We start from the raw sequence: 26,181 nt of genomic DNA on the forward strand, positions 1-26,181 counted from the left end.
GTACAGGATGCAACAGAAGTCGCATCGCTGCCACTGCATTGCTGAGCGTGGAGTTAGACAACTCGCAACCCAATCCTAACTATCTCTTAATGTGGAAAAATGTAGGGTGAGTAAATCATGTGAGAAGTTCCCATGTCAACTTCACAGTTCTCTGTGGACAAACAGACTCAGACACAGGAACTTTCAATCTACCCCATCCATAATTGCTAACATCACTTCATTGCAAAAGGATAAATACAGTAGCATCTGCTGGGGGATCAATTTTCAAAAAAAATAAATATGGTAAAAATTGTGATATTCATCACTTGATGATTCAGAAAGCTTTACTAATCAGAAATTGACTAAAAGACCCATTACATTTCACTGTTTTATTAACTGGCAGCACCCAGTTCTGAGTGGCCGGTAGAGCTGAGAATGACTCTCTGAATGGCCATGTGAGTTCAGAACCCCAGTGCACTTCTCCAAGTAGCTGTAAGCATTCATTATGGAAGTGTCAGCTAAGGCAAATTAAAGTAGAAGAGAGTTGTGTTAACCATAAAGAGCTAAATAAACATTTGCAATCAACTTCAGTGTGGAGAAAACTGTACCAGGTTGATTGAACACTGTGGCATCAGATCGTCTTCACTGTATGGCATGCAGGTTTTTTACTAGCACAAGTCCATCTAATTTTAATAAGAGCAACAGCTAAACTTTATACCATAAGCTCAACTTTTGTCAGAAATGCTCAACTGTGTAAATATGGATGGACAGAACAGTCATAGTCTACTACGGACTCCCCTCTTATGCTACATCAACTTCAATCTGCTCTGCTATGTAATTTCAGACCTGCAATGCACATGAAATCAAAAACATTTCTGCAACCATGCACATCAAAACCCACCTCTGTAAGCAGAGCTACTGGGTTTTACCTATTGTATCAGCAACTGAAGAAGGGAGTGGTGGGGGGGCACCATTCAGAACCACTGAAAGTTGCTGGATTAGGTTTCCAGTGTTTTATTAGAAACTGGCTGCAGTAGCTGAAGTAGCTGCAACCACCAAAATGCTTTGAGTATTAGATTATACAATGTGGGATGTTCACAACACTAGGATGAGAAATACAATTCAGATCAACAGCACCTGCACACCACTGCAGACAATGCAGTACTTCTAGCTTCTCATTTTTGTTTTGTCGAGCAGCTGCACCCACAGTAGCTTGTCATTGTCAGAACAGAAAACTTTTAAAATGAAACTAAATTGAAGTCATTGGTAAAGAAAAGTAACAAGAAGATACATCATTAATACTGACAGCTGTATTCAGCTACATGGAGTCATAGGGAATAGAAATATAATCTGAGATGTAATTTGAAACTGGTTTAGAATCTCTTAACAAAAGCAAAAACTTTGATATCCAGTAAGTGGTATTCCATACAATCTCCTGCTAGACAAAATTGGCTGGTTAGACCCTGGAGGACAGCCAAGATGGCAAAACTCACTGAATATATTCACCCAAGAGAACAAAAAAAAACATTGGTAAGGGAAAAAATATTGGAATGATCTATTTTACCGGGGCTGCATTTTTAAATTTCATGAAAATTAAATACAGTCTACTGATCCCTAAAGAACACTTCACATGTGTAAATTGGGTCTTTATTTTTTTATAGCCTGTGTAAATTTGTGATTATGTATGCGACATTTATAACGCGTTTATGTCAATATAGGTCATACTTCGTAATTGTATTTTTGTATATTTCTAATAATATTTTATATATAGAATGTACAGAGAGAGAGAACAACATAATACAGCAAAAACAATAAAGTCAATTCTAAAATCAGTGACTATTTCAAAGCTCAGGAATGTAACATTAGTAGAAAGTCAGTGTCAATGGGAAGCTTGGTGGATTGCAAACATCTTAAGAACTCTTAACCAAATCAAGGCAAAAGAGAATGGATAAGGCTGACCTCCCTATGATTTGAGGTACATCAGAGTGGCATTAGAAAACTTTACCTTCCTGTTGGCTTTCAGTTCCATATTGATAGATAGAAAGCAGAGCTCGATGGTACGACTTAGTACAGATTGCAGAACAGCTAATCGTGAGAATATTCTTTTAAAAGAAATTTGCATCATGATTTCCTTCAATTCTCCACTGTCATGATATAAGCAGGGAACTTGAAAAATACTAAATGGATTTCAGCTCCTGCTTTCTGTCTGTGCCACTGATGATCAGGTTTACATGGGCTGCCACTATCATGTGATGAAGCCCAGTTGACAAGTTGCAGAATAATGCAGCAAAGAACAGGAACAGGTCCATTCATGTCAGTTCTAATCTTCCTATAGTTTCATTAGTATCTATAAATAAACTCTAAAATGTCAACTTGCCAAACTGGGGTGCTGAAGAAAAATATGTAAAATACTGGAAAGCTAAGATGTTGCAAAGAATAAGAAGCTTTTCTGCATTAGAAACTATATATGGCAAATACACATAAATTAAGGTAATAATTCCAGAGATTCTAGAAATAACTAATAACCCAGTGATGGGGAAATAAGAAGTATCTAAGTCTGTCACAGCTTATGTCACCAGAATCCCTTGAGGAACTCAGAATCCTATTATGGACATTAAGAAGTACATTATTTTTTATATCATTATATTTTGTTATTCAGCACTGCTGCACTTTGATTGCAACTTGACAAATCACTGTATAGATTCTACTCTAAGAGATATTTAAACATTGTTGTCATGCTGAGTGCATCCAGCCTGCATGTATCAGAATTCCATGATGAATTCAAAAGCAGTGAACTGTTCATATAAACAAGAATTAAAGAATGAATAATTATAAAAATAAAAAAATGAAGTAGTTAATCCACTGGGGACATTACTCTATAGACCATTCTAAATTCTGACTTTGCAGGAAAAAATTCTGCTTTCCAGTTGCCTGAGATTTAGAAGATTAATGCCCAATCTTATCCTGGACCCATAGCAATGGATCTCACAAACTGCTGCTGTAAACCCAATTATTGCAACACAAAAGCAGCAGCACCGTACAGGCACTCCCAAGCTGCTGCTGCAAATGGCCAAAAGTCCTAAACGCATACCAACTGCCCACCCAGACCACACTGGAGCAGGCAAGGTGGTGACGGGGGGAGGACTGAGGAAGTTCAGGGGAGTACCTGGGGCTGGTTCAGGGGTGGATCTCAGTCGCAGAAGTGCGTACTGGATCCTGTTCTCCTTTCCTGGCCCCAAATCGCCATCTCCTCAGAAAAAGAGCTGGTATAAGTCAGTAGACCCATTGCCATCCAGGCGGCCTATGGAAAATATTTTTCTCGCCTGTCCCAGGCTGTCTGGTCCCACCCCCACCCTAGCATGCAAAGTGTGCTCTCTCAGTGATACTGTATGCTATGGACTGGCTGTCCAACTTGCAACAGTTTGCGCTGTCCAACTTGCAGCAGATTTAGGTTATTGCAATTAAAAAGCAAAGTATCCTGTGGCACACACAAGCTGCCAAATTGATCATACCATAAACTTATATGGATTGCAGTTTGTTGCATCAGATGCATGAAGCAGGGATGGGAAAATCCAGCAGGGCTTGACTCGAATCGAGTCTAGAGTCACCGCCCCCCTGCAACTCAACTTGAAATAGAGTTGTAATGGGGACACTTCAGGGACACATTCCAAGTTGCTGAGTCACCCTTTAGTGACTCAAATCTATATCTAGATTTAGTTCCCAAATCTAAAAGACTCAAGTTGAGTTGCCCCCCCTTTAAAAACCCCACCACGGATCTGTGTGTTTGTCGGCGTTCTCTTTAACTACTTCCCTGCTGCTCTGTCCCATCAGTAAAGAGGGCAGGAGGGGGTGGGGGGAACTGCGTGAGAGCCGGGACAGAAGTGGCAAGAGGGAGGAGAGTCACGTACAGAAACTGCAAGGTTTATCATGACGACCTGATCCTTGATGCCCCTACTCAGAAGTAGTCCCAGTGCAGCTGGTCATTCAATGAGGCTTTCCTCTCCCCACCAGCCATGTGGTGCAAAATGTGATCCCTATAATCCTTCCCCCTTCCCGCTTCCTCTCCTCCCTCAGCTTCTCAAGCCAATCATAAGGCAAGAAACTTTTCCTCCTGCCCTCCCTCAGCCAATGAAAATAACAGAATGTACATCCTTTGTACAATGATCATCCATTCCTTCCTTCCTATCAGAGATGGGAAAAGAGAGTCCAATCCCACCTTCCCTCATTCATTACAGGAGGAAAGGATTAATCCTTCCCTGCCTCCCAGTTGGAACTTACTTGCTGCTCGCCTTGTCGGAATGCTGGCCCCACAAGGTTTTTCATGCAGCAAAAACTGTAAGCAAGCACACCCAGATACAGGCAGGCTTGAGTCAGCATGTGTGGGGACAAGTGCCGAATCATGGGGTCCCTGACTCGAGTGTTTTTCAGAGACTTCCACACATGTGACTCACAAGTCAACGAGTCACCCCAAATCGCATATTTTCACGACTCAAGTCCTAGTCACTGACTCAAGTTCCCAAATCTGGCATGAAGTGTGCATCCTGTGCCGCACCCCCACTCACTAAATGTCTATCAGCACAGATTGTTGAACTGGTTCCAAAATATGTGTCACAGAATTGTAGACCAGGAATGAACAAGAAGTAATCTGGCCTGTCCAGCTCAAAAGCAGGGCAACCACTTAACCAATACAGCAACTGAGTTGTCCTAACCAGTCCCGATTCACAAAGTTAGACTGGCACCCAGGAATAACCCACTACAGAGACAGATTCAGAAGAGAAAATTGCAGAACACCACTAGTTGTCACTACAGTTCTCAGCTATAACCACTCCAATATGCCATCAGTGATCTACAACCCACAATGGACAAAGACACTTCTCTTTCCCAGAGAGAGAAGTTGCTTACCCAGAGAGAGCTGCTTACCCAACTCCCTAATCTTAAAAGGTTATTCACAAGCAGCAACAACATACAGCAGAGACAAACAAAAGGGAGCAATCCCTGCTGCAAACCCCCGAAGAAGGTTGGCATATCAATTCAGGCAACATAGGAACTAATAATGTTGGCTAAACCATCAGGGGTTCATTCACTGTGATTAGCTACCAACAGTGCCCTTCTGCTGTCCACAGAGGACAAACTGTTTGTTTGAAGAATTTATACCCTGCCTTTCCAGTTAAAAACTATGCAAGGCAGCTCACAATGAAATAAAACACAGTATCAAAAATAAAACACAATAAGCAGGCAGAGATAGAACAACAGGCAATAAAATAGCAGATCAGTCTCTATACAAAATAATACATGGACACAAATATGATATCAGGAATGGTAACATTTAGAAACCATTGGGAGAACACTGTAATCTTCCAGGCCTTAAAATGGTCATTCTGCACAAAGGAGAACATCGAAGGGAAGAAGCTGAATTAGAATTTATAACAATGTTTGGTCCTGTTGGCCTGAAAAGGATCCTACCAGTTCTACCACATTACAAAGTTAATGAATTGCTAGGAAGATGTTATCACCAGTAACTGTTACTGTGAGCCATCATAATGCTCATCTTCACAACACTAGGCCTTTTGCATTTCCTAGTCATTTAGCTCCTCCCACCTTTTCCTTTCTTTTTATGCCCATGTACTACACACACAAAAAAACCCCAAAACTCATTTTTATTTTCCTTCTCTCTGCCTACCAAGCATTATACTCTTTGGATCTGATGAAGTGAACTGTAGTCCACCATAGCTTACCCTAGAGCAGGTGTCGGCAACCTTAAACATTCAAAGAGCCATTTGGACCTGTTTTCTGGAGAAATGAAAACCTCGGGAGCCACAAAACCCTTTTGACATCTAAAATGAAGATAACACTGCATATATAGTTTTTTTTTACCTTTATGCTATGTATAAAAAAACTATAGTGTGTTGCATTTTTGAAATGAATGAACTGCTACAGAGAAAACAATATGTAACATATTTTAATGTTACAAGATCACCATAATCTTAAATTTAGAATTACAGATAAAAAACGAAAGAGCTAAAATAAAATACATTTAAATTAAATACTAATTTATTTTCCCAGGGCCTGCCCTAGCCAATTTGGTGCTATAGGCAAGACTTGGGCTGGTGCCCTCCCTAGCAGAAAATCCTGCCCAACAGTAAATAGTCAACTTTGTGTCTTTTCCACAGTAATGTAAAAGAGGTACAATGAAATACAAAATCTAATGACTAGTATTTTTCAATACAATAAAGAGATTTATAGTTATTACTCCCCCTTGTATGTCCCAATTTATAATGCACTCCCCTCTTGTATATGCAACTTTTATAATGCGCTCCCCTCTTACAGGTCCCATTTTTATAATGTAGCCCCTTCTTGTAGCTCCCTTGTAGGTGCTGGGGCACCTTCCTTATGAGGAAAGGCTACGGCGTTTGGGCCTCTTCTGTCTAGAAAAGAGGCGCCTGAGGGGGGATATGATTGAGACATACAAAATTATGCAGGGGATGGACAGAGTGGATAGAGAGATGCTCTTTACACTCTCACATAACACCAAAACCAGGGGACATCCTCTACCTGTCTCCTCAGAAGTCAGTCCCAGTAGAGTGAACGGGGCTTCCTCCCAGGGAAGTGTGGAAAGGCTCCTCTCCCTGTCTACTCAGAAGTCAGCCCCAGTAGAGTGAACGGGGGGGGGGGGGCTTCTTCCCAGGGAAGGGTGGAAAGGTTCCTTTCCCTGTCTCCTCAGAAGTCAGCCCCAGTAGAGTGAAGGGGGGGCTTCCTCCCAGGGAAGTGTGGACAGGCTCCTCTCCCTGTCTACTCAGAAGTCAGGCACAGTAGAGTGAAGGGGGGGCTTCCTCCCAGGGAAGTGTGGACAAGCTCCTTTCCCTATCTCCTCAGAAGTCAGCCCCAGTAGAGTGAAGGGGGGGGGCTTCCTCCCAGGGAAGTGTGGACAGGCTGCTCTCCCTGCCTACTCAGAAGTCAGCCCCAGTAGAGTGAAGGGGGGGGCTTCCTCCCAGGGAAGTGTGGACAGGCTCCTCTGCCTGTCTACTCAGAAGTCAGGCCCAGTAGAGTGAGCGGGGGCTTCCTCCCAGGGAAGTGTGGACAGGCTCCTCTGCCTGTCTACTCAGAAGTCAGCCCCAGTAGAGTGAATGGGGCTTCCTCCCAGGGAAGTGTGGAGGAGTGCAGCTCACCTCGCTCCTTCCTGCCCATCGCCCGACCAGCCTCGCCTCTTCCGTTCAGCCCCCTGCCCACTGCAGGGAGAAGGAAGGAAGAGCGCAGGGAAGAGGTGCCCGGCTGCCCCCCCCGCACCTGCTCGCAGTGGGGCGGGGAGAGCAGGTCCAGGAGAGCGCAGCTGCCCCTGCCTGCCTGCCGAGGAAGGAGCTGCTGTGCGCGTGGGGGGGCGCTTTGCAGGGAAGGAGCTGCAGCTTTGCAGGGAGGAGCGGCGCCCCGCACTCACCAGCAGCCACCTGCAGCACATCGCGCTGGCTGGGCTGGCTGGGCAGAGGCCAAGGGGAAGGGCGCCCGCTTCCAGCCCCCACTGGGGAGCCACATCAGAGGACTGAAAGAGCCGCATGCGGCTCTGAAAACACAGGTTGCCGACCCCAGCCCTAGAGTAAGTTTGCTAGCCTTCAAGGTGCTGCAAGGTTCTTCATTGCTTTGGTTGCCACAGACTAATCCCTGTGGAAGAGTTGAGTTTGTAACATGCAAACTAACATTACCTCAGCCATGAAAATAAACCCAGGACTGGCATGAAATACGTTCATAAGAAATAGCATATGAATTTCAGCAGTGACATACGATCATAAGCTGCTTTAGCAATAGCCTTGGCTGCATTCTTCTGAAAATCAGTAAGAGTGGAAACTTCAGTGAAGGCAAGTAGTTTTCGAAGACCCCCCGTCTCCTGAATCAGTTGCATAGTATCTACATCCTCAAGAGAATTTGCCACCACTCCAAGAGCTTCCACATGTAGATCATTAAATTCCTAAAACGTACAAAGACACAGACACTCAGTGAAAATTAAAACTGGGTTTTCAAAGCGCAACATGTCAACCACTTCAGGCCACATGTTATGGTAGGAAGAATGTCATTCACTGGGCTATCCTCCAATAATACATTTATGGCCTCCATAGCATTGTTTGAAGGTATTGCCAAACTGTACACCATGTGCTCATATCACCTTTAGCACAATTAAAAAAAGAAAGGAAAGTATTCCACATACTGCAGGTTGAGTACCTCTTATTTGGAATTCAGAAATCTGGAATATTCCAAAACACTGAACATTTTTGAGTGCCAACATGACTTTTTTTTTTTTTACTTTTTTGTTTGAAGAAATAAAATTATAAACTGTGTTTCATGCACAAACCTTGTTTCATACACAAAATTATTAAAAATACTGTATAAAGTTACCTTCAGGCTATTTATATAAGGAGCATAGGAAACAAAAATGAATTTTGTGTTTAGACTTGGGTCCCATCCCCAAGATCTCTCATTATGTACATGCAAGCATTCTGAAATCCAAAACACTTCTGGTTCCAGGTACTTTGGATCAAGGATGCCCAACCTGTACAATACTGTATTTATCATTTCCAACAGACTTAAAGTTCATGAAACCTCATGATTTTCCTTTGAGACAAATAAACACAATACAGTGGGCCCTCAGTACCGGGGGGGGGGGTCCATTCCAGGACCCCTGTGGATACTGAATTCCACAGATAATGAAATCTGGGGCTGGAAGGCCTCATAACACCTCTGGTCGTGACCAGAAGTCACTGGTGTGAATAGGAAGTTACTTCCGGTCACATCTGGGAGGTCCTCTGAGGCCCTCCATCTGTGGGCTTGGCATCTGCAGATACTGAACCAGCAGATGAGGAGAACCCACTGCATATATTTTCTAAAAGAGACAGAAGGTTCCTACAATTCAATCACAGTCTAGCATGGTTTGCTTTAAAACTAAACATTATTGTCTTCCATATTAAAGTGTCTTCCATATTAAAGTTGCTCTACTGAGTCAAGTGAAATGCTAGCACAGTAGTTATGCGCACACACACACACAAGGTATTCCCCCCCCCCCATTTCATCTACTGAATTGGCTCCCACAAATGCATATTTTGCATCTTGGGGTTACATGCATTGTGCTGGAATGCTGCTGTTTTGAGGGACTGGGTACACATCAAAGAGATGTTTCACACTGTCTATTATAACAATGCTCAGTACTGATTACCTCTGCTAGGAGGGAATGATCCCAGTTATGTCTTTCTTAGCAACCAGTAATTATCCATCTGTTCAAGGGGGGGGGAGGGTCTTTCTGAATTGGGGCCATGTAAACCCACTGTTCCATTGAACTAGAAACAATTAGCTAAAGATTCTCAGAAAGCATTTTGCATTGAGAAAATACAACTATATCAAATGAAAATTTTAAGTTTAGGCATATAGTTCACTATACATTCAAGTAGGGATAGAATATTTACTCAATTAAATGGTTAAATTTTGATCTGCTATCCAATTAATTATTCATTTATTCATGAGATTTTGACCTCCCCTGCACTCCATAATAGTAGAGGGGTGGCTATCTAAAATGTGCCTCTGGTTGTTTAAACATTTAATTTTAAAAATTATTTTAATTGTAGATAGTTTTAAATTAATGGTGCTAGCCACCTAAACACCTTATAAGGAGTGGAAAGTGAGAAAAAAATCTCATGTGTAAATAATCAAGCAGCAGATTCTAATTTTTTTCAAATTATGTTAATGCAAGTACCACAGAAAATTGAGGTGGCAAGTACAATTTTTTTTTAAAAGGCATTCATTCCTTTGTCAGAAAAAAAGAGTGAATACCTCTTCTAAGAAGATGCCTACTGCAATACGTGCATGTTTTGAGAGGAATCATTTCAAAACAAAGGAGGTGTGCTTTGTTTATTCAGAACAGTTGCTTTTTCAGATATACAGACTTCTGCAAACTTCTGCAGACTGAACCAATTAATTAACCAAATGGCTAAAAGTCATGGTTAATCAAGCATCTTCAGCGGGGTGACAGCCATCATTTCAAAGAAATAGTACCTTAGTTTCTAATATCTTGAAAAGATGATCCAATCCTTGATTTTCTCTTAGCATCACTCTGGTTTCTTTATCAATAGTAATGGTACCTAAAGTTTTAAGAGCTAATAGCTGAATGATTGGATAGTCGGACTTCAGAAGTTCCATTAAAGGAGGAATCACATTCAGTTCACGAACTGCAGCACGACTCTGAAAATCCTGTAGTTAAATGTCAAACAAAAATGATTAAGTGATAGGAAACACAATAAATGCAGAATATCTTGATTTTGCAAATGAGCATTTGAATACAAATGCAGTTAAATGAGTTGTTATTTTGATGCTGGCAATTGTTATGCTGTGAATGTCACAAATTATACATCACACAGAACAATACTCAGCAATCCAGCCTTGTATATAATTTAATATGCATTATCAATGAGTTAATTTAATGTTACATTTTTAGGTATTTTTCAAGAAGGAATTATCACTTGGGCTGAAACATTTTCAACCCATCATGAGAAGAATATAACAGAAAGGATCAATCAGATACAGTTTGATAATTTTTCTGAGTACAAAGAAGGTATTTATATAGTTTCCTGCACCTTCTCAGCTCTGTTTTCCTACTTTTTAATACCCAAATAAGGTTAAAAACTGTCTTGCTAAATATTTCAACCTTTTCTGCCATACAAATCCTCTGAAAACAATAGCTGCCATGTCCATATTAAAATGGTAAAAAATAAAAATGTATAAATTAAAAAACGGAACCCTGCGCATGTTTCTGTGCAATTTTCCTTATCAATCTAAGCAAGCACCAGGTGCAGTTGTCCAGATATACCTTACAACAAAGACAGCTAGATAGCAAAAGAAGGGAAACAGCAAATGTGATTCAGAATAAAGACATGCTCTGATGCCCTAGAAAAGACTGAGCTGTGAATTGAATTCATTACTGAGTTGATTCACTTACAGCTCGATCCACAGTGCAGTTATATTGGAGCACCTGGATTTAAGCCAGTTTGGTACCACTGAAGTCAATGATGCTAAATCAGCTTAAATCCCAGTACTTCTGCTTCACTGGGTTGTGGATCAAGCTATTAGACTCTGAAAAGAACTCCCATACAAATGCACTATTCTTTTGCTAACCAGCATATGGTGACATTAACACTGATTGTGAAAATAACCAATTACAATAACCTTCCTTCCCTTATGAAAAGCAACTGTCAAAAGCATTTACCTGGAGTTAAGAAAAATCATGGTGTGTAATGCAAGAACAAGGCAAAAACTATTTCTGATTCCCTTCCCCCAAAGACAGACATTTTCATAACCCTTCTAGAAGGGTCAAACAATTTTTCTGCACAATAGAGAGAGGATAGATTTTAGACATTATAGTCTTGAAAATGATTTCCTTTATGTGCATGCAAATAGAGTCTGCTCCAACCTAAGCACACTTAATTGGAAGTAAACTCCATTGGAATCAATGGGACTCGCCATTAAGTAAATTGCCTCAACCCACTGTCAGAAATACATAGATTATCAGCCATGGATCTCTCCTTCACGAGCACGCAAGGGTCAAGGATAGTAAAACCACCTGCAAGCAAAGCTGATAGGGCTGTACAGAGTGTGCTAGCACAGCAATCTTTTTCAGAAAGGGTGGAGAAGTAGATATCCTTCCCTCTTGCCTAACATATGATGAGCACTGTTGGAGATAACGATGCTGACCCCCACTGGGTGTGTAGGGCAGAACAGCAATGTTCCTTCAGCACAGCAGTAGGTTCACCGCCTTTTGCTATGCTTCCAGTTTTTAGATGATGGAGTGGGAGGAGAATGTGTTTGAGAGTACAGCAGGAGAAATATAAAGATACAAGGAAAGAAATATAAAGTACCCATGTATTAAATGCTTTGCTATCACTTGTGAAAAGACAAGAGAACCACAATCTGAGAGTCAAACTACATACAGTATTACTTTAAACATACTGTTGAGTTCTATGTGCTTGTTTCTCTAGAGCAGGGGTGCCTAAACCCTGGCCCTGGGGCCACATGCGGCCCTCAAGGCTTCTCAATGCAGCCCTCAGGGAGCCCCCAGTCTCCAGTGAGCCTCTGGCCTTCCAGAGATTTGCTGGAGCCCGCACTAGCCCGACGCAACTGCTCTCAGCAAGAGGGCGACTGTTTGACCTCTTGCGTGAGCTGTGGGATGAGGGTTCCCTCCACTGCTTGCTGTTTCATGTCTGTGATGCAGCAGAGGCAGCAAAGGAAATGTCAGCCTTGCTTTGTGCAAGGCCTTTTATAGGCCTTGAGCTATTGCAAGACCTTCATTCATTTGTATAAGTTCATCTTTAATATATTCATTTATGTAAACTTATGCAAATTTTAAACGTAAATTAATTCTTTTTTTCCCCCAGCCCAGTGTCAAAGAGATGATGTGGCCCTCCAGACAAAAACTTTGGACACCCCTTCTCTAGAGTAAACAGCAAATGCAAGATGCTTTGATCTGGATCAGGACTATGGTGTAGGGAGGGAATAATCAGTCCTCCCTCTCTCCATGGTTGAGATGAAAATTCCCCTCCCCACCTGCTATTTGATTTAGGAGAAAAGCTCTTATTGGTGTCAAGGGAGGCCATCTTCCCAGAAGATATAGCAGCTGTGGGGAGAACCTGATGGAACCATGTTAAATACTGTTAATAATAATTAATAATTATCCCCTCCCTCTTGCCACAGTCACAACCTGGAATGGAGCATTCTATATCTGCTAGAAAAAACATGCATGCAGGGCCAAATTATGCATTCATTGTAACTAGTTTGCTCTCCCCTTGTAAACTATAAAAAAGGCACCATTTTAAAAGGTGCATTCTTCATATACAGTTGCACACAATACCAAAGCGTTTTATGCATTTTAAAACACTTGTGTTTGTATTTATTTCATTCATTTTGTTAATTTGGAATAATATTTCTTATATCAATTACCTTTTGGAGAATGGGATGCCAGGAAAATCTGGCATACGTGAAATTAGAACCATGCTCCAACCAGTAACTTAAAGGAAAAGGTGTATTACCTTGCAATTAAAAACAGAAAAATCTTTACCTGTACCATGTTATAGATGCATTCAACACAATTCTTCTTAACATCAGGATCAGGACTACTCAGCAGTCTGATAAGTGGTTCTAGGCCACCTTGTTCAAATATTTGCACTTTGCTGTTATATTCGACTGACATATGGTCTAGACAAAGGCTAGCAAACTCATGGATGACTACATCTTCTACAGTATAAAAAATGAAATAGTGTTATTAGACATTAATCAGCACAGTAAATGTTTATTTATTCGTTATCAAATTGCTAATAAAATTAAATGATATCTCTTACATTCGGCCCATTTTGCTATACAAGTATTGAAAGTTTTTTAAGAAGAAAAATAAATACAATTATTTATCTCGGCAAACTGGAGTCTTACAAAAACCTGTTAAAAAACTTGTTATCAAATGGCAAGTGTAAACATTAATTTGTGCAAAGGGACACTGCAAGTTACCTTCTGGGGCCAGGCGAGCTATGAATGCAGTTGTGACATCAAGTTGCCTTAACGACTTTTTCACATCATCTACAATGAAACAAATATAGACACAATATGTTTAGTTAACTGAAGAAATACAGTGTCCATTAGAACTAGAGACACAGGATTAACAGCCCAATCCTAGTCAGCTGCCATGCTGATGCCACCCCAACACCAGCACCACCATATTTTAAGTCCATCTGGGCAATAGTGTGACATCAGTGCAACGTCCAAAGAACTGCTAGGGTGAGCTGAGCAAGGATCAGGGGCAGGGGCAGGGCCAATGAACAGCCATCATTAGGGGGACCTCCTCTCACCAACACCTAAGAATGAGTAACACAGCAACACATATCACTGCCACCCATGGGAGATGATCAAAGGACAGCATGCATGCATGCACACAAAGATGCCACTGCACCCCCACCCTCTACTTGAGCTACTGTGGTACAAGCAGCAAAGGGGCAGAGGCAGATAGTGACATCCATCCATGAGGCCAGGTGAAGTTGGGCTGGGGTAAAGTAACAAACTGACAGCAGGTAGCCCACACCTCACACCCACCTACCACCCCTCCCAGTTCACTATCTCCATGGTCATTCTACCTGGTCCTTCCTGTGGTGCTGCCTAATCCTTTCAGAGAGTGTGGAGGATGGGGGAAAGCAACTGTTGAAGATCATGGCAATGCTGTCATGAAGGAGAAGGTCGCTGCCACTGCAATCCTATTCCCAATCACTCTCCTACCAAGAGATCAAGTGGAAAGAAGGCTCCGGTTTCCCTGCCAACCACCCCAATAGCAAGCCTGCTGCACTCATTGGTTGAGGTAGTTTTGCAACTGCCATAAGGCAGCCTTCACCAGTACAAAGTTAGTTATGCCAGTCGGTGAGGGGGTTAGGATTGGGGCAATAGTCTTAGAACTCAGATTCATCACTATTCCTTTACTGCCATTTCCAATCTCCTTCCAAGAGAAGAAGTAGAAACAAGTATACCAGTGTTGTTGCCGCTGCTGCTGCCTCCTTCCACCTCCCTCTGTTTCTTCTAAAATGTCCATACTGGGAGAATCCTGGAAGCAGAAACTCAAGAGGCTCCTCCCTGCCTAAGCAGTTTAGAAGAAGTAGTGGGCAGTGACGGAGGTGAGGAGGAGCTGATGGGGTGAGGTGGCACATGCAAATATATGTAGCCGACATGAAAAGGAGGGTTGGGATTTGAGCTCTGGTTTGGCATGAGTCAGGCCTGGTGATGCTACCTCTATTGCGCTTACTCTGTGACAAAGATGATGAGACAGTAGTCCTTAAGTTGAATTGTTCTATCATCATTCTATTGGTATGATTTCACTGGTTATATCTGTTTCATGTGGTAGCAAATATAATTGCAGGAGAACATGTTTATAAAAACACAACCCCTTACTATGAGAAGCCATGATCCCAACTACCATGGTGGCATTTCTGCGGACAACAGGGTCTTCGTGTGTAACCAATCTGAACAAAGGTTCCAAGGCTCCAAGATCAAGAAGGGTCAGCTTGTTTTCTTCACCTACAGACCAAATATTCAATTGTCCTTAATGCCAAACTACAAGATGAACACTGATTAATATATACATCTCATAAAAGGAATGGGCAGCCTAAATCCCTGCAGCAATGAAGGGGCTGCTGTATCCCACAGGGGATTTTCAGCTGCTGGAGGTCTCCTCAGGGTAAGGAAACATTTGGCTCCTTGCTCCAGGGTAAGGCCAAGCAGCTGCTACCGGTCATTTCAGACCTGCACCAGCTCAGTCACTGGTGCCCATCCTCATTGACCTGCAGCAGTGGATCAGGCCTGGGAAGGAGGGGGTTAAGATTTAGCATGCACTGCCAATCCTGCCCTCCTTTCACCCTCCTCCCTGCCCCATCACTGTCCCGTTCCTGCCTTCTCCCTCCTCCATTCCTTTCACCCCTGCCCCGTTCAAACCTCTCCCCTCTTCCCTCCAACCCCATGTGCAGACTAAAACTATAAGAAAAGTGCTGAGATTTGATCATTGAGAGACACACCTTTTGCTGCAAATTTATAGAGCGCTTCACATGCTTTAGACAAAACGTCCTCTTCAGGGGACCCGAGCATCAGAACTACTGTTGCAGCCTTCTTGCTTTCAACAGACAAAGGATCAAACTAGAAGAAAAATGTGGTTTTCAGAATTTTGATCATATTGATCCTTACTCTTCATTTCTACAGTTTACCATGAGCAATTCAGAAATTAGATGCTAGACATAATATTGTATCTCAAATGCTATCCCATAATGCTGGGATAGCATTATGCACTTGAAGAGTCCAGAGTTTGTTAAGAGTTTCTTAAGAGTTTGTTAGCTGTTTTTATAGCAATTTGACATTCTTATGAGCAGTGCTTTTTTGTAAATAAAAAGATGCAAGAACTCACAAATTGTTGATCATTTATTTATTTATTTTTAAACCATTTTTTATTGGAGAAATAAAATATTTTTTATGTGCTTCCCCCCTAAAGATGAACTTACTTCTGAGTAGACATACATAGGATTAGGCTGTCAATCTCCACATCCCCTTCCCCCTAGCTACTTTTTCTACACATGGGGAAAAATACTGTACAGGTGCACTTGTAGCGTGTAGTATGTAGTGTGGCACTACTTCGAGGAGAGGAAGCAGTGAATGGATTCTGAAAAATGGCTTACATGAGTTCCATGTAGTAAAATTACTCTAAGCAACTGTGGGAGTAAGAACAAAAAAGGAATTCTTACACGAGAGAGGTCCTTAGGTGCACATATAAACAGCTACGTTTGTAAACAAGCGATTAAATTATGGTTTAATTCAGATATCAGAATACTCTGTGTCTCTGGGAAGGCACTTGGCATGCAATTGTATGTTCTTTGCTGCTCTGAGCAACTGCTGTGCATTGCTGGAGAGAAGCTGCAAATGCTGGCTGGTGGAGGGCATGCTTGTGGGGGAAGGATGAGGAGGATCTCTGGAAAGGCTGGACAGCATGTTGTACACACATAGAATCCCTTTTCACCTGCCCTTAGCATGTGAAAACGGGTGCAGATATATATCTCTGCCAGGATTAAGAGCCCAATCCTAGGTATGTCTACTCTGAAGTAAGTCTCGTTCTAGTCAATGGAGCTTACTCCCAGGAAAGTGCCTAGGATTACAGCCTAAGAGCCCAATCCTATACATGTCTACTCAGAAATCCACTTTAGTGAATGGGGCTTACTGTGGATAGGATGGCAGCTTCAGGGCCCAATCCTGTGCCTGTCTACTCAGAAGTCAGTCCCATTAGAGGCAGTGGGGCTTCCTCCCAGGAAAGTGTGGATAGATGGCAGCTTCAGGGCCCAATCCTGTGCCTGTCTACTCAGAAGTCAGTCCCATTAGAGGCAGTGGGGCTTCCTCCCAGGAAAGTGTGGAGAGGACTGCAGCCTCAGAGCCCCTCCTCTACCTGTCTACTCAGAAGTCAGTCCCATTAGAGACAGTGGGGCTTCCTCCCAGGAAAGTGTGGAGAGGACTGCAGCCACAGAGGCTTTCCTCTGCCTCTCTACTCAGGCTGCAAGGCTATGACACTTTCCTGGGAGTAAGCCCCATTGAACACAATGGAACTTACTTCTGAGTAGACATGCTTGGGCTCTCAGGCTGCAAGGCTATGCACCCTTTCCCAGGAGCAAGCCCCATTGAGCACAATGAGACATACTTCTGAGTAGACATGCCTAGGCTCGTGCTGCAGATTGGCATGGGGGCTGCACCAGCCAGCTTTCTTCCTCTCCTCCTCCGCCAAGCCAGTACCTGGGCGTTCCGTGGGTGCCGCAGCCCATCTCTCTGGCTGGCTGGCTGTCCATCCTCCTCCTCGGTGTCGGCGCGTGTTCCCCGCACCCTTCACCGGCTTGGAAGCTGCGCTGGGAAGCAGAGCGCGGGGGGAGGGGAGGCGGGCTGGGCTCAGGCAAGAGCTTGGAGATGGGGGCAGGAGGGGGTCATTGTGCGGTCAGGCAGGGGCCAGGCACCCGCCCACCCTGCACCCCCCAGCACCCACCCAGCTAATGCCTCTGTTTTGCTCCCCCCCTCCTGGAATGCCTGGAAGGGGAGGGGCCCCTGCAAAAAGGTGCCAGAACTCCGTCCCCCCGCGTTCCATTAGAAAAAAGCCCTGCTTATGAGAAGGAAGAGGCCAAAATTAAATTTGAGTTTGCTTCATTGACTAGTAGAACAAATGGAAGTATAAATGTAATTAAATTTCTGACAAATACTGAGAGCTGAAACACATTGCTTTAAATTGCATTTTAAATTAGTACATCAGGAAAGTTCTGGCTGAAAAAGTTCAGGTGCCCAGTCAACACTGATAACTTAAAAATTAGATCTGGTGACCAATACCTACACTACAAAACAGGACAAGACAAATCCTTTCTTTCATATCCAACCCTGAACTCACAGAGAGAAATCAATGTAGATGCAATTCGGTGCAGGGGAGAGGAAAAATCTTGCTGTAAGACAGACAGTCTGCTTATCCCTTTCTTGAAACAAACAAATGGGAACTGTGCATTTTCCTGCTTCAGCATCACAATGTACATCTTTCAGATGCAGAAATAAGAGTTCAAAACAAAAGTACATTCTGTATTTATCCTATTTACTTAAAAACATTTCTGCTGTAGCTGGCATTCAAGACAGCCTAACAAAATACAATGAAAACATCAATATAATAAAGACATAGAACAGCAGATACAATCATCGAGCATGTCATTATGCGAAAGAATAACAATAAAAGCAGCAGTTAGTTCAGCAGCTGGCAGATCAACCTGAGGCCAAAAAAAAAAAAAAAAAAAACTCCCAGCAAATACACAAGAAATTAATTAATCCCATGTAAATAGGACTGACTCTGCCCAGTGCCTTAAGGGCAGTAATGAATAAACCAGGTAGATCTCCCTTAGGAAGAAACTTCACAATTGAGGCAAGTCTTAGAAAAGGCCCCTTCTCAGGTTGCAACCTGTTCTAACTTCACACCTATGCCAGGAGAAGGGCTTCTGCTCAAGTTTCTGACTGCCAAGCAAAATCATGTGAGAGCTGTATATGCCAGGGCACTGCTGGAAGGGAGCATGGGCAATGTTTATATTCACTCATTGCTGTTGTTGTTTTTCATATGAGCCCCCAGAGGAACTCATCTAAAACAGCAGGATAGCAGTCATCCTGGGGGGGGGGGGGGAACTAAAATTGAACATGAAACCTTAAGAACAGTATCAAAATTTGAAAAGGCAGAGTTAAGAGGAAGTGTGTGGTTTAATCGTCAGCGACATCATCACTACAATCCAAGAGGTGCCCATGACAGTTTCGGTAAGACTGTTGGTATCAGTGGTTGGATGGCAGGGAATCGATAATGTTACTGAATTTAAATTAGAAACAATGAATTGTTGTTTTGAATGCTGGAGATTCCATGCAACGGAGGCAAGGAGAGGCCTCTGTGATTTGCTGAAAAAGTTTCTGTTGCAGAAGCCCAAAAAGACAACAGTTGCCAACAAACAAAACAAAAACAAAACAAAACACGTGTTTTCATTTTGGTGAACATGTTGCACCATAGACCTTCTGCCAAGCATGGTTTAATGTTTACTAGATAATAGTTTAGTGAACAACTGTAAAAGTTCATGAACAATCTCCATTAGTTGGGGAGCTGATTTCTCCTGGCAAGTCTGTCTAACTGGGAAAAAACTTTCTTCATCCCTGGGGCTGCTTCAGGCCCAATGATTTCCTCCATTCAGACTGTGACTCCTGCCAAGCCAGAAACTGGTATTGAGAATATCCTGCACATTTCATTCTTCCCCCTTATTTGAGTCAGTTTCCAGACTTAGGATTCAGTATCACATTCTAGTATGGTAGTGCTACAGTATGACAAAGAGGAAGGAACTGACCATTATACACATGGAAGACTGCTTCAAGAAAAAGCTGACAATGAGATGCCCTATGATATTAGGGGCTCTGCATTGCCTTTGATGTTTATGAATTTTTCAGTGAGATCATATCTGCTGATGATACAAGGTTATAGGCAATAATCATGTGGCAGGGAGGAACCTACAAATTGGGTCAATTCAATACCCTTAAAATATAATGTACACAGATAGTTTTTAAAATGAATTATAGTATTACCACATGTGACTTCTTACTCAAACAGCTCTTGAAACCCTACACAAAAGGGTCAAGGAAGACTTGAATAGAGATCATTGTGAAGTATTGAGTGAAGAGAACTGCTCAGTGTGCAGGTGTTGTCAGAAGCAAGTAGGAGAGCAAGTGACGGAAGAGAAAGAAATGGAAAAGATACAGAAAAATAATACAATGCCATCATAAAAATCTATGGTTCACTTTCACCTGACATCTGTGTGGAAATGACACCTCAAAAAGAATATAACCAAATTAGATAACAAGGAGAACAATAACTAAGATTATTGATGTCTCATAAGCTGTTGGAAGAACTGGAAATCTATTTATGTAGATTAATAAAAACTAGCTAGATGAGAGCATTCAAAAAATGATACAGGTAAGGGAAACTAGAACTACAATTATCCTCATTTAAAATGAAAAGTATAAATGAAAAAGTAGCTAATTTGTAGCTGATAATTTCATTCATGCTGTATGTAATTGTACAGCTGTGGAACCTTTTACAACAGGATATGCTTGGGCTCAAGAACCAAGCCAAGTTCAATAAAATCAACATCTATATGTACTCTAGCAAAAGTTTTTCCTATTTAAAAAAACAGTGATATATAACAAGGCAAAGAATCAAAATTTAAGCTTTAAATTCTCATATGTGATCTAATCCAACCTTTTTCTAGGCTGTAGGGATAAATGAAATGCAGGGAACGAAAAATTCAAAAACAGAAGGCACACTGCCTTACAAAAAGGTTAACAGAATGTAGCAGAGAGTAAAACAAACACTACCAGATAATTACTGATTGCTGAACTGTTTGGGTTCTTACTTCTTAAATCCATGAGACTGCGCAGGCCTTGGGATGATTGCTTAAATCAGACATCTGTCTGTACTGTTTATTTGTTTACAATAAATGTGCCCTCTGGCTGATATCCAAGGTAATGTTAAAGCCCTTATGAATTTGCCATGCATGTATTGTCCTTCCATGATTGGACTATTGTGCTGCTCATGGCTACTAACCTCAAAGACTGATTCTGGAAAGACTGTCATTCACCCACTCACATCTTTCTATGAGCTTCACCATTCCTCTTCAGTCTGGTAATTCACAGGGCTTTTGCACAGCTCTCCAGAAAAGTGTCTTGAAATGCACAGAAGTTATAGAGCATAAGTGCTTGAAAGATTGCACTCATTATACCACATAGGGATTAATAAGGTTCTCATGCATTATGAATGAAGCTGGAAAAGTATTGCAACTCCCCTGTGAATCAAGAAAATTCTCCAGAGATCAGGAATTACAATTGTTTTATGCCAGGCATGGTTCCAAGATGCTTTCCGGCAATCTCAGTTTGTCATTCTACTCACCGCACAGCCAACAAGCCACTTTCTCCAGAAAGTAACCCCAGCGAAGCTCTCTCTCCACACAGCCAATTAACTCAAAGAAAGTAATAGAATTTGGCCATGACCCTGCTTGAGCTATCTTCATGCAAGTTCCTCTCTCAAACACCAGCTCTCCAGGATGCCATGCTGATCAACACTCTAACATTGCATGATCCCCGTTCAGCAAGCTAGAAGCGATGCAAATGTTCATTTTTATTTCTGACCTTTCTCAAACAGAAAGGGCTCTGATATGAAATCCAGCTGCTTTGACTCTATTTAATAAATTGTTAAAACTGACACAGCTTGAGAAAGGGCAAACCCTTTTGTTCTCTATTTAGAATCTAACACTTTAGAATACATTACATTTAAACAAGAACATGATTAACCACTTTAATACTCTCTTAAAAATGTATTTTGGATTTGAACAATGTGTTCATATCATGTCACATTTGCCCAACCTGGCTGTCCATTGACGTTATACCTGGGTTCATTCAAAAGTTAGATAGAACCAGTTGGGTAGACTTATGAGAGAAAAAGCTGGAAGTTACTAAGCATGAAAATCATATCCCTGCAAGGCACAAGTACATCCATCCATTGGCATCCTTCAGTCTTGGGAGACTATGGTATCGCACTCTGAAAAGTGGTTCTGGAACAGCATCTAGTGTGGCTGACGAGACCAATTTGGGAGTGACAATCCCTTCCACACTGGGAGCAAGTGTAGTCTGTCCCTGGTGTGTCTCCCTGGCTGTGGGCCTTCCTTCTTTGCCTCAGTCTGCTGGGCAAATGTCTCTTCAAACTAGGAGAGACCATGCTGCACAGCCTGCCTCCAAGCAGGACACTCAGAAAGGCCAAGGTTTCCCATCTGTTGAGGTCCATTCCTAACAAGTACATCACCCATACTCAAAAAAGCCATTACCCATACTTAGAAAAATAATACAGGTTGAGTCTCTTATTTGCTTGGGTTCTGTTCCCAAAACTCACTTGGATGGCAAAAATCGCACTAAAGCAAATCCATTTAAAAAACAATGACCTTTTCCTCAGTGATTTAAAAACTCTTTGCTGACCTTTATGATGTAAGAAAGCATCACTAAGCAGACAATCCTTTGATCAATCTCTCTCCAGATACTTAAAAAGGCTTCACTCCAAGCCAGTACCTCCTTTCACAAAGAGCAAAGAGATTTCAAGTCCAACCTTGTTATACACTGATTTTTTAGTGTATAGGTTAATATAGGTGCAACCTTGTTATACACTGATTTGACTAAACACGAATGGCCTCTGCAAATGAAAAGGAATGTGCTGATCCCTGGAGAAGGGGAAAAATGCATCCCTTTAAAATCACAGTTTTAAAAACTGCTTTTCTTACTGTTGTAGAGAGACAGTCATGCATTCGATTACAGGTATAACCAAATTAGCCATGGTTTTTTCACCTGCAGAAAAACCAGTGGATTTTTCTATCTCAACAGAATGAGAAGGGCCCTTTAAATTAAAGGAAAATAGTTGTTTAACAATAGCCTCCTTAATGCGCGAAAGGGCAGCCAGCTGACAATCATCACTCATTCTCTCTCCAGGCACTTAGAACAACAGCGATCCCTCCCTACCCCATGCTTCTCCTGAGCATGTGATAATACCTTTGCTCTGGGTGAAGGGAGAGGTGGATGGTGCACCTGGAGAGAGACTGATTGCTGGATTGTTTGCCTAATAACTGTCTTAACATCACAAATGTCAGCAAGGCTGTTTTTAAATCACTGAACAAAGGGACTTTGTTTTTTAAATGGATTTGCTTTAGTGCAGTGGTGTCACCCGGTGCGGGAGGCCTGCGCATCACCCCATGCAGTGGGTGGGAAAACACCCCAGGTGGGCATGGTGATATGCCATTGCCCCACCCCCACTGGTTTTTTGGCTGTACCTTTTGTTATAACACAAATATTTCAATGTGGTTTGTTTCATTGCATTCTGCATGAAATTACACATTAATTGATATATAACATGATGGGATTATTCCTCCAAATTCTGATTTTAGTGATTTTGAAAACTTGTAGTCTCACACACACACACCCCTGTGTCAACTTACCAACACCTTACTGCAGCAGTTCTCAAACTTTTAGCACTGGGACCCACTTTTTAGAATGACAGTCTGTCCAGGACCCATTGGAAGTGATGTCATGGCCAGAAGTGACATCATCAAGCAAATTAAAATAAATAATTATAAATAATTAAATTAAAATAAAAAATAAATAAGGGGGAGCCAGTCCTGTTCCACCAAGTGAATCTACTCTGAAGTAAGTCCTATTGTGGTCAATGGGGCTTAGGAAAGTGTGGGTAGGATTGCAGCCTGTGAGCCCAATCCTATGCATGTCTACTCTGAAGTAAGTCCCATAGTGGTCAATGGAGCTTAATTTGTAGCCTGCCTGCAATAACAACCCCCCAAAAAGAATCAGTGAGATTTCCAGCCCTCCCAGTGCCCAGTTTAAAGTTCTTCTGTTTCAAGTACATCAATATAAAGACCCACCTGGCTTTGCAAGTGCAAAATAGAAAACATGCCCCTTACCAGTTGAAGCCTCTTTTTTGTCCTTTTTTTTGGGTGGAGGGAAGCTGCCTTCTGGAGCATTTGTTGCACTCCAGCTTCATCAGATCAAGACCATTCTGGTGGCCTCACATTCCCCTTTGCCTGGCCTGACCACCAGCCAAGGAATGTCTGCCTACTCATGAGTAAACACAACATGAGGCTGCTTCACTTTCCACAGGGCTCCATAGACTCACAGCTGGGAGGGGGGACCTCCTTCTCTGTGTTTTGGGGGGCTGCATTCATTGGATCAGGACCATTCTGATATCCTTGGAGCCTCGCAGCCTGCCCTTTCCAACGGACTATGGCAAGTACACCTACTTGCGAGTAAACCTGCGATACGGCTCACTTTCACTTTCCATAGGGTCCCATGCATTTTTTCCTTCCAGTGTTTTGACCATAACCTTTGAACTAAAGGAGCTATTGAAATTCTATTTTTTGCATTGCACTCCGCTGGCCATTCCACATTCAACGGTGTATGGCATGATGTGGTAGTTCCTAACGCTGCAAAGTTAGCACATCCTCCCCCAGGGCACGTCACACACACACACACACACCCTGCGTGTCACCTGGTGCGGTCCACACACCCCTAGCGACATCAGTGCTTTAGTTTGATTTTTACCGCCCATCTGAGTTCTGGGAATGAACCCTCCAGAATAATGAGGCTCAACCTGTATCTTTCTTTCAGGTGCTCAGGGGGAAGGGAGGAGTCCCTTGGAGTGAAACTGTGTGATAGAATGATTAATGGATTGTCAGCAGGCTGCCCTCTCTCACAGGAAGCTATTATTAAAGGACTGTTTTCCTTTAATTTATTGGAAATTATCTATCTCATTGCACTGAGATAGAAAAATCTGTGGATTTTTCCACAAGTCAAAAATACCTGTAATCGCCTGCATCACTGTCTCTCTACAACAGTAAGAAAAGCAGTTTTTTTAAAACTGTGATTTTAAAGGGATGCATTTTCCCCTTTTCCAGGGATCAGCACATTCCTTCTCATTTGTGTTGAGTCAAATCCGTGTATAACAAGGTTGGACCTGTATCACCTATACTCAGAAAAATTCAGTGCCAGGAGATAGGCCCTGGTTACTGGAGCCAGCTGCAAGACCCCAGTAAATGATAACTGATCAGTAAAACAGTCAACTTGACAAAGAGAAAACAGAGAGATTCTCAAGTATATTTGCTACATCAAGTACGTATGAATTTTTTGTTCAACATCTAAGAATTGGTATGTAAAACAGAGTGATAATAAGTGCAGGTGATGATAAAATAGTCTGCTATTTTCCAAGTCTCAAAGGAGGAACTATGAAAATGTTAAAAATACTAGATATTGGGTATTGGCCAAGAGAAAGGCATACTGAATTTGTTTTGATATCTTCAGTTTTGAAATGGACCCCAATGATACACAGAGAGTGCATGTTCTACTTTCCAAGCTACAAGATCCTCTATAGAGATGCTGGCAAGATTTGTTAGGACAAGTATTAATTCCAGGTTTTGATGGAATTTATTTTCTGCCTCTGAGGAACAGCTCAAAGTATAAATTAGGTACTGATTTTATTGGAGCTTCAAACAATTTTTTAAAAATTGTAGCACTTACGGGCTTCTCTCCGCCCTTTTTTTAGCCTGCTGAAGTGCAATATATCACTCCCCCTTTTCTCCTTTCCCTGTTGGAGGTATCCCAGTCTTTACAATCCAAATCCAGAGTTTATATAATTCTTTCCCATTTTTCTTCTCACTTTAACAGTTCACATACATACAAATAAATATGTTTGTTGGTTAAAGAGAAGCCTGCACGGTTTTATATAGTTGCAAAATGAAGAGTCCTACCAAGACTCCAAAAAAAAACAAAAACAAAAAAACCAGCGTGAATGGTCTGTCTTTCTGCACACACAATCCAAGCAAAACAAAAATGTTATTATCTCTGCAAGGCATGTTTAGAGGTACAACGGAAAGTAAGTGGGAGTAAACAATTGAAGAAAGAGCACATTTGGAGTTCTAATTGTGAAACATTTTCATTTTTACAGCAAGTTGCATTTTATAAACTTACCACATCCTTGGGTGGAGGCTCCACTTCCTTTTTTACCTTTTTACCCATTCTAAAAACAAACAAAAGAGTAGATGATGAACAAGCAACAAATGCTAAGCGGACAGTTTGCATGAGTCTCAGTCCTACTTCACTGAACTCAATGGAATGGTTATCACTAGGGTGAGGAACCAATCCCAGATTTACTAGATCTGTTGAGTGCAAGTTCTTAGAAAAGAATCTTTTACCTTGGGCACTGGCATCCTGACACCATTGTGGCTAAGCTGTAGCTAAAGACGTAGCAGTTCTGTTCCACTTCTTGTAAAAAACAAAAACTTATCTAACCCATTTCACTAACATGTTTGCTGCTAAAATCCAGAAATAAACAGATTCTCGTATGATGTCTGATCATACTGACTATTTTCCTTTCCTGCCAGAGTTTTAAAAAAGTTTGTTCTCATTTCCAGACATCCTTTAAGCAATGCAGATGTGGGGTCTGTATCCATACCAGTAACTTACCAATACTTTCTGTAATCACTCATAGTTAACATGTTTTAGAGAAAGAAATAGTTCTTTTGACCAGGGGTG

At 41.9% G+C, this 26,181-nt stretch overlaps 1 protein-coding gene across 1 annotated transcript in view; it reads right to left on the reverse strand.

Annotated features, from left to right (window-relative positions):
- Positions 1–25,867, reverse strand: part of ARMC3 (armadillo repeat containing 3) — a 53,053-nt gene extending 27,186 nt beyond the window's left edge. The window contains exons 1-8 of the mRNA XM_066627628.1: positions 25,842–25,867; positions 25,618–25,666; positions 15,546–15,663; positions 14,926–15,051; positions 13,504–13,572; positions 13,061–13,236; positions 10,009–10,203; positions 7,753–7,936 (exon numbers count right to left, since the gene is read on the reverse strand). Of these exons, the coding sequence (XP_066483725.1) occupies positions 7,753–7,936; positions 10,009–10,203; positions 13,061–13,236; positions 13,504–13,572; positions 14,926–15,051; positions 15,546–15,663; positions 25,618–25,666; positions 25,842–25,867 (943 nt within the window). The remainder of the gene's footprint in view (positions 1–7,752; positions 7,937–10,008; positions 10,204–13,060; positions 13,237–13,503; positions 13,573–14,925; positions 15,052–15,545; positions 15,664–25,617; positions 25,667–25,841) is intronic.
- Between the last annotated feature and the right edge of the window lie 314 nt (positions 25,868–26,181).

The sequence above is a fragment of the Tiliqua scincoides genome, chromosome 5, assembly GCF_035046505.1.
Source record: "Tiliqua scincoides isolate rTilSci1 chromosome 5, rTilSci1.hap2, whole genome shotgun sequence".
Taxonomy (NCBI): Eukaryota; Metazoa; Chordata; class Lepidosauria; order Squamata; family Scincidae; genus Tiliqua; species Tiliqua scincoides.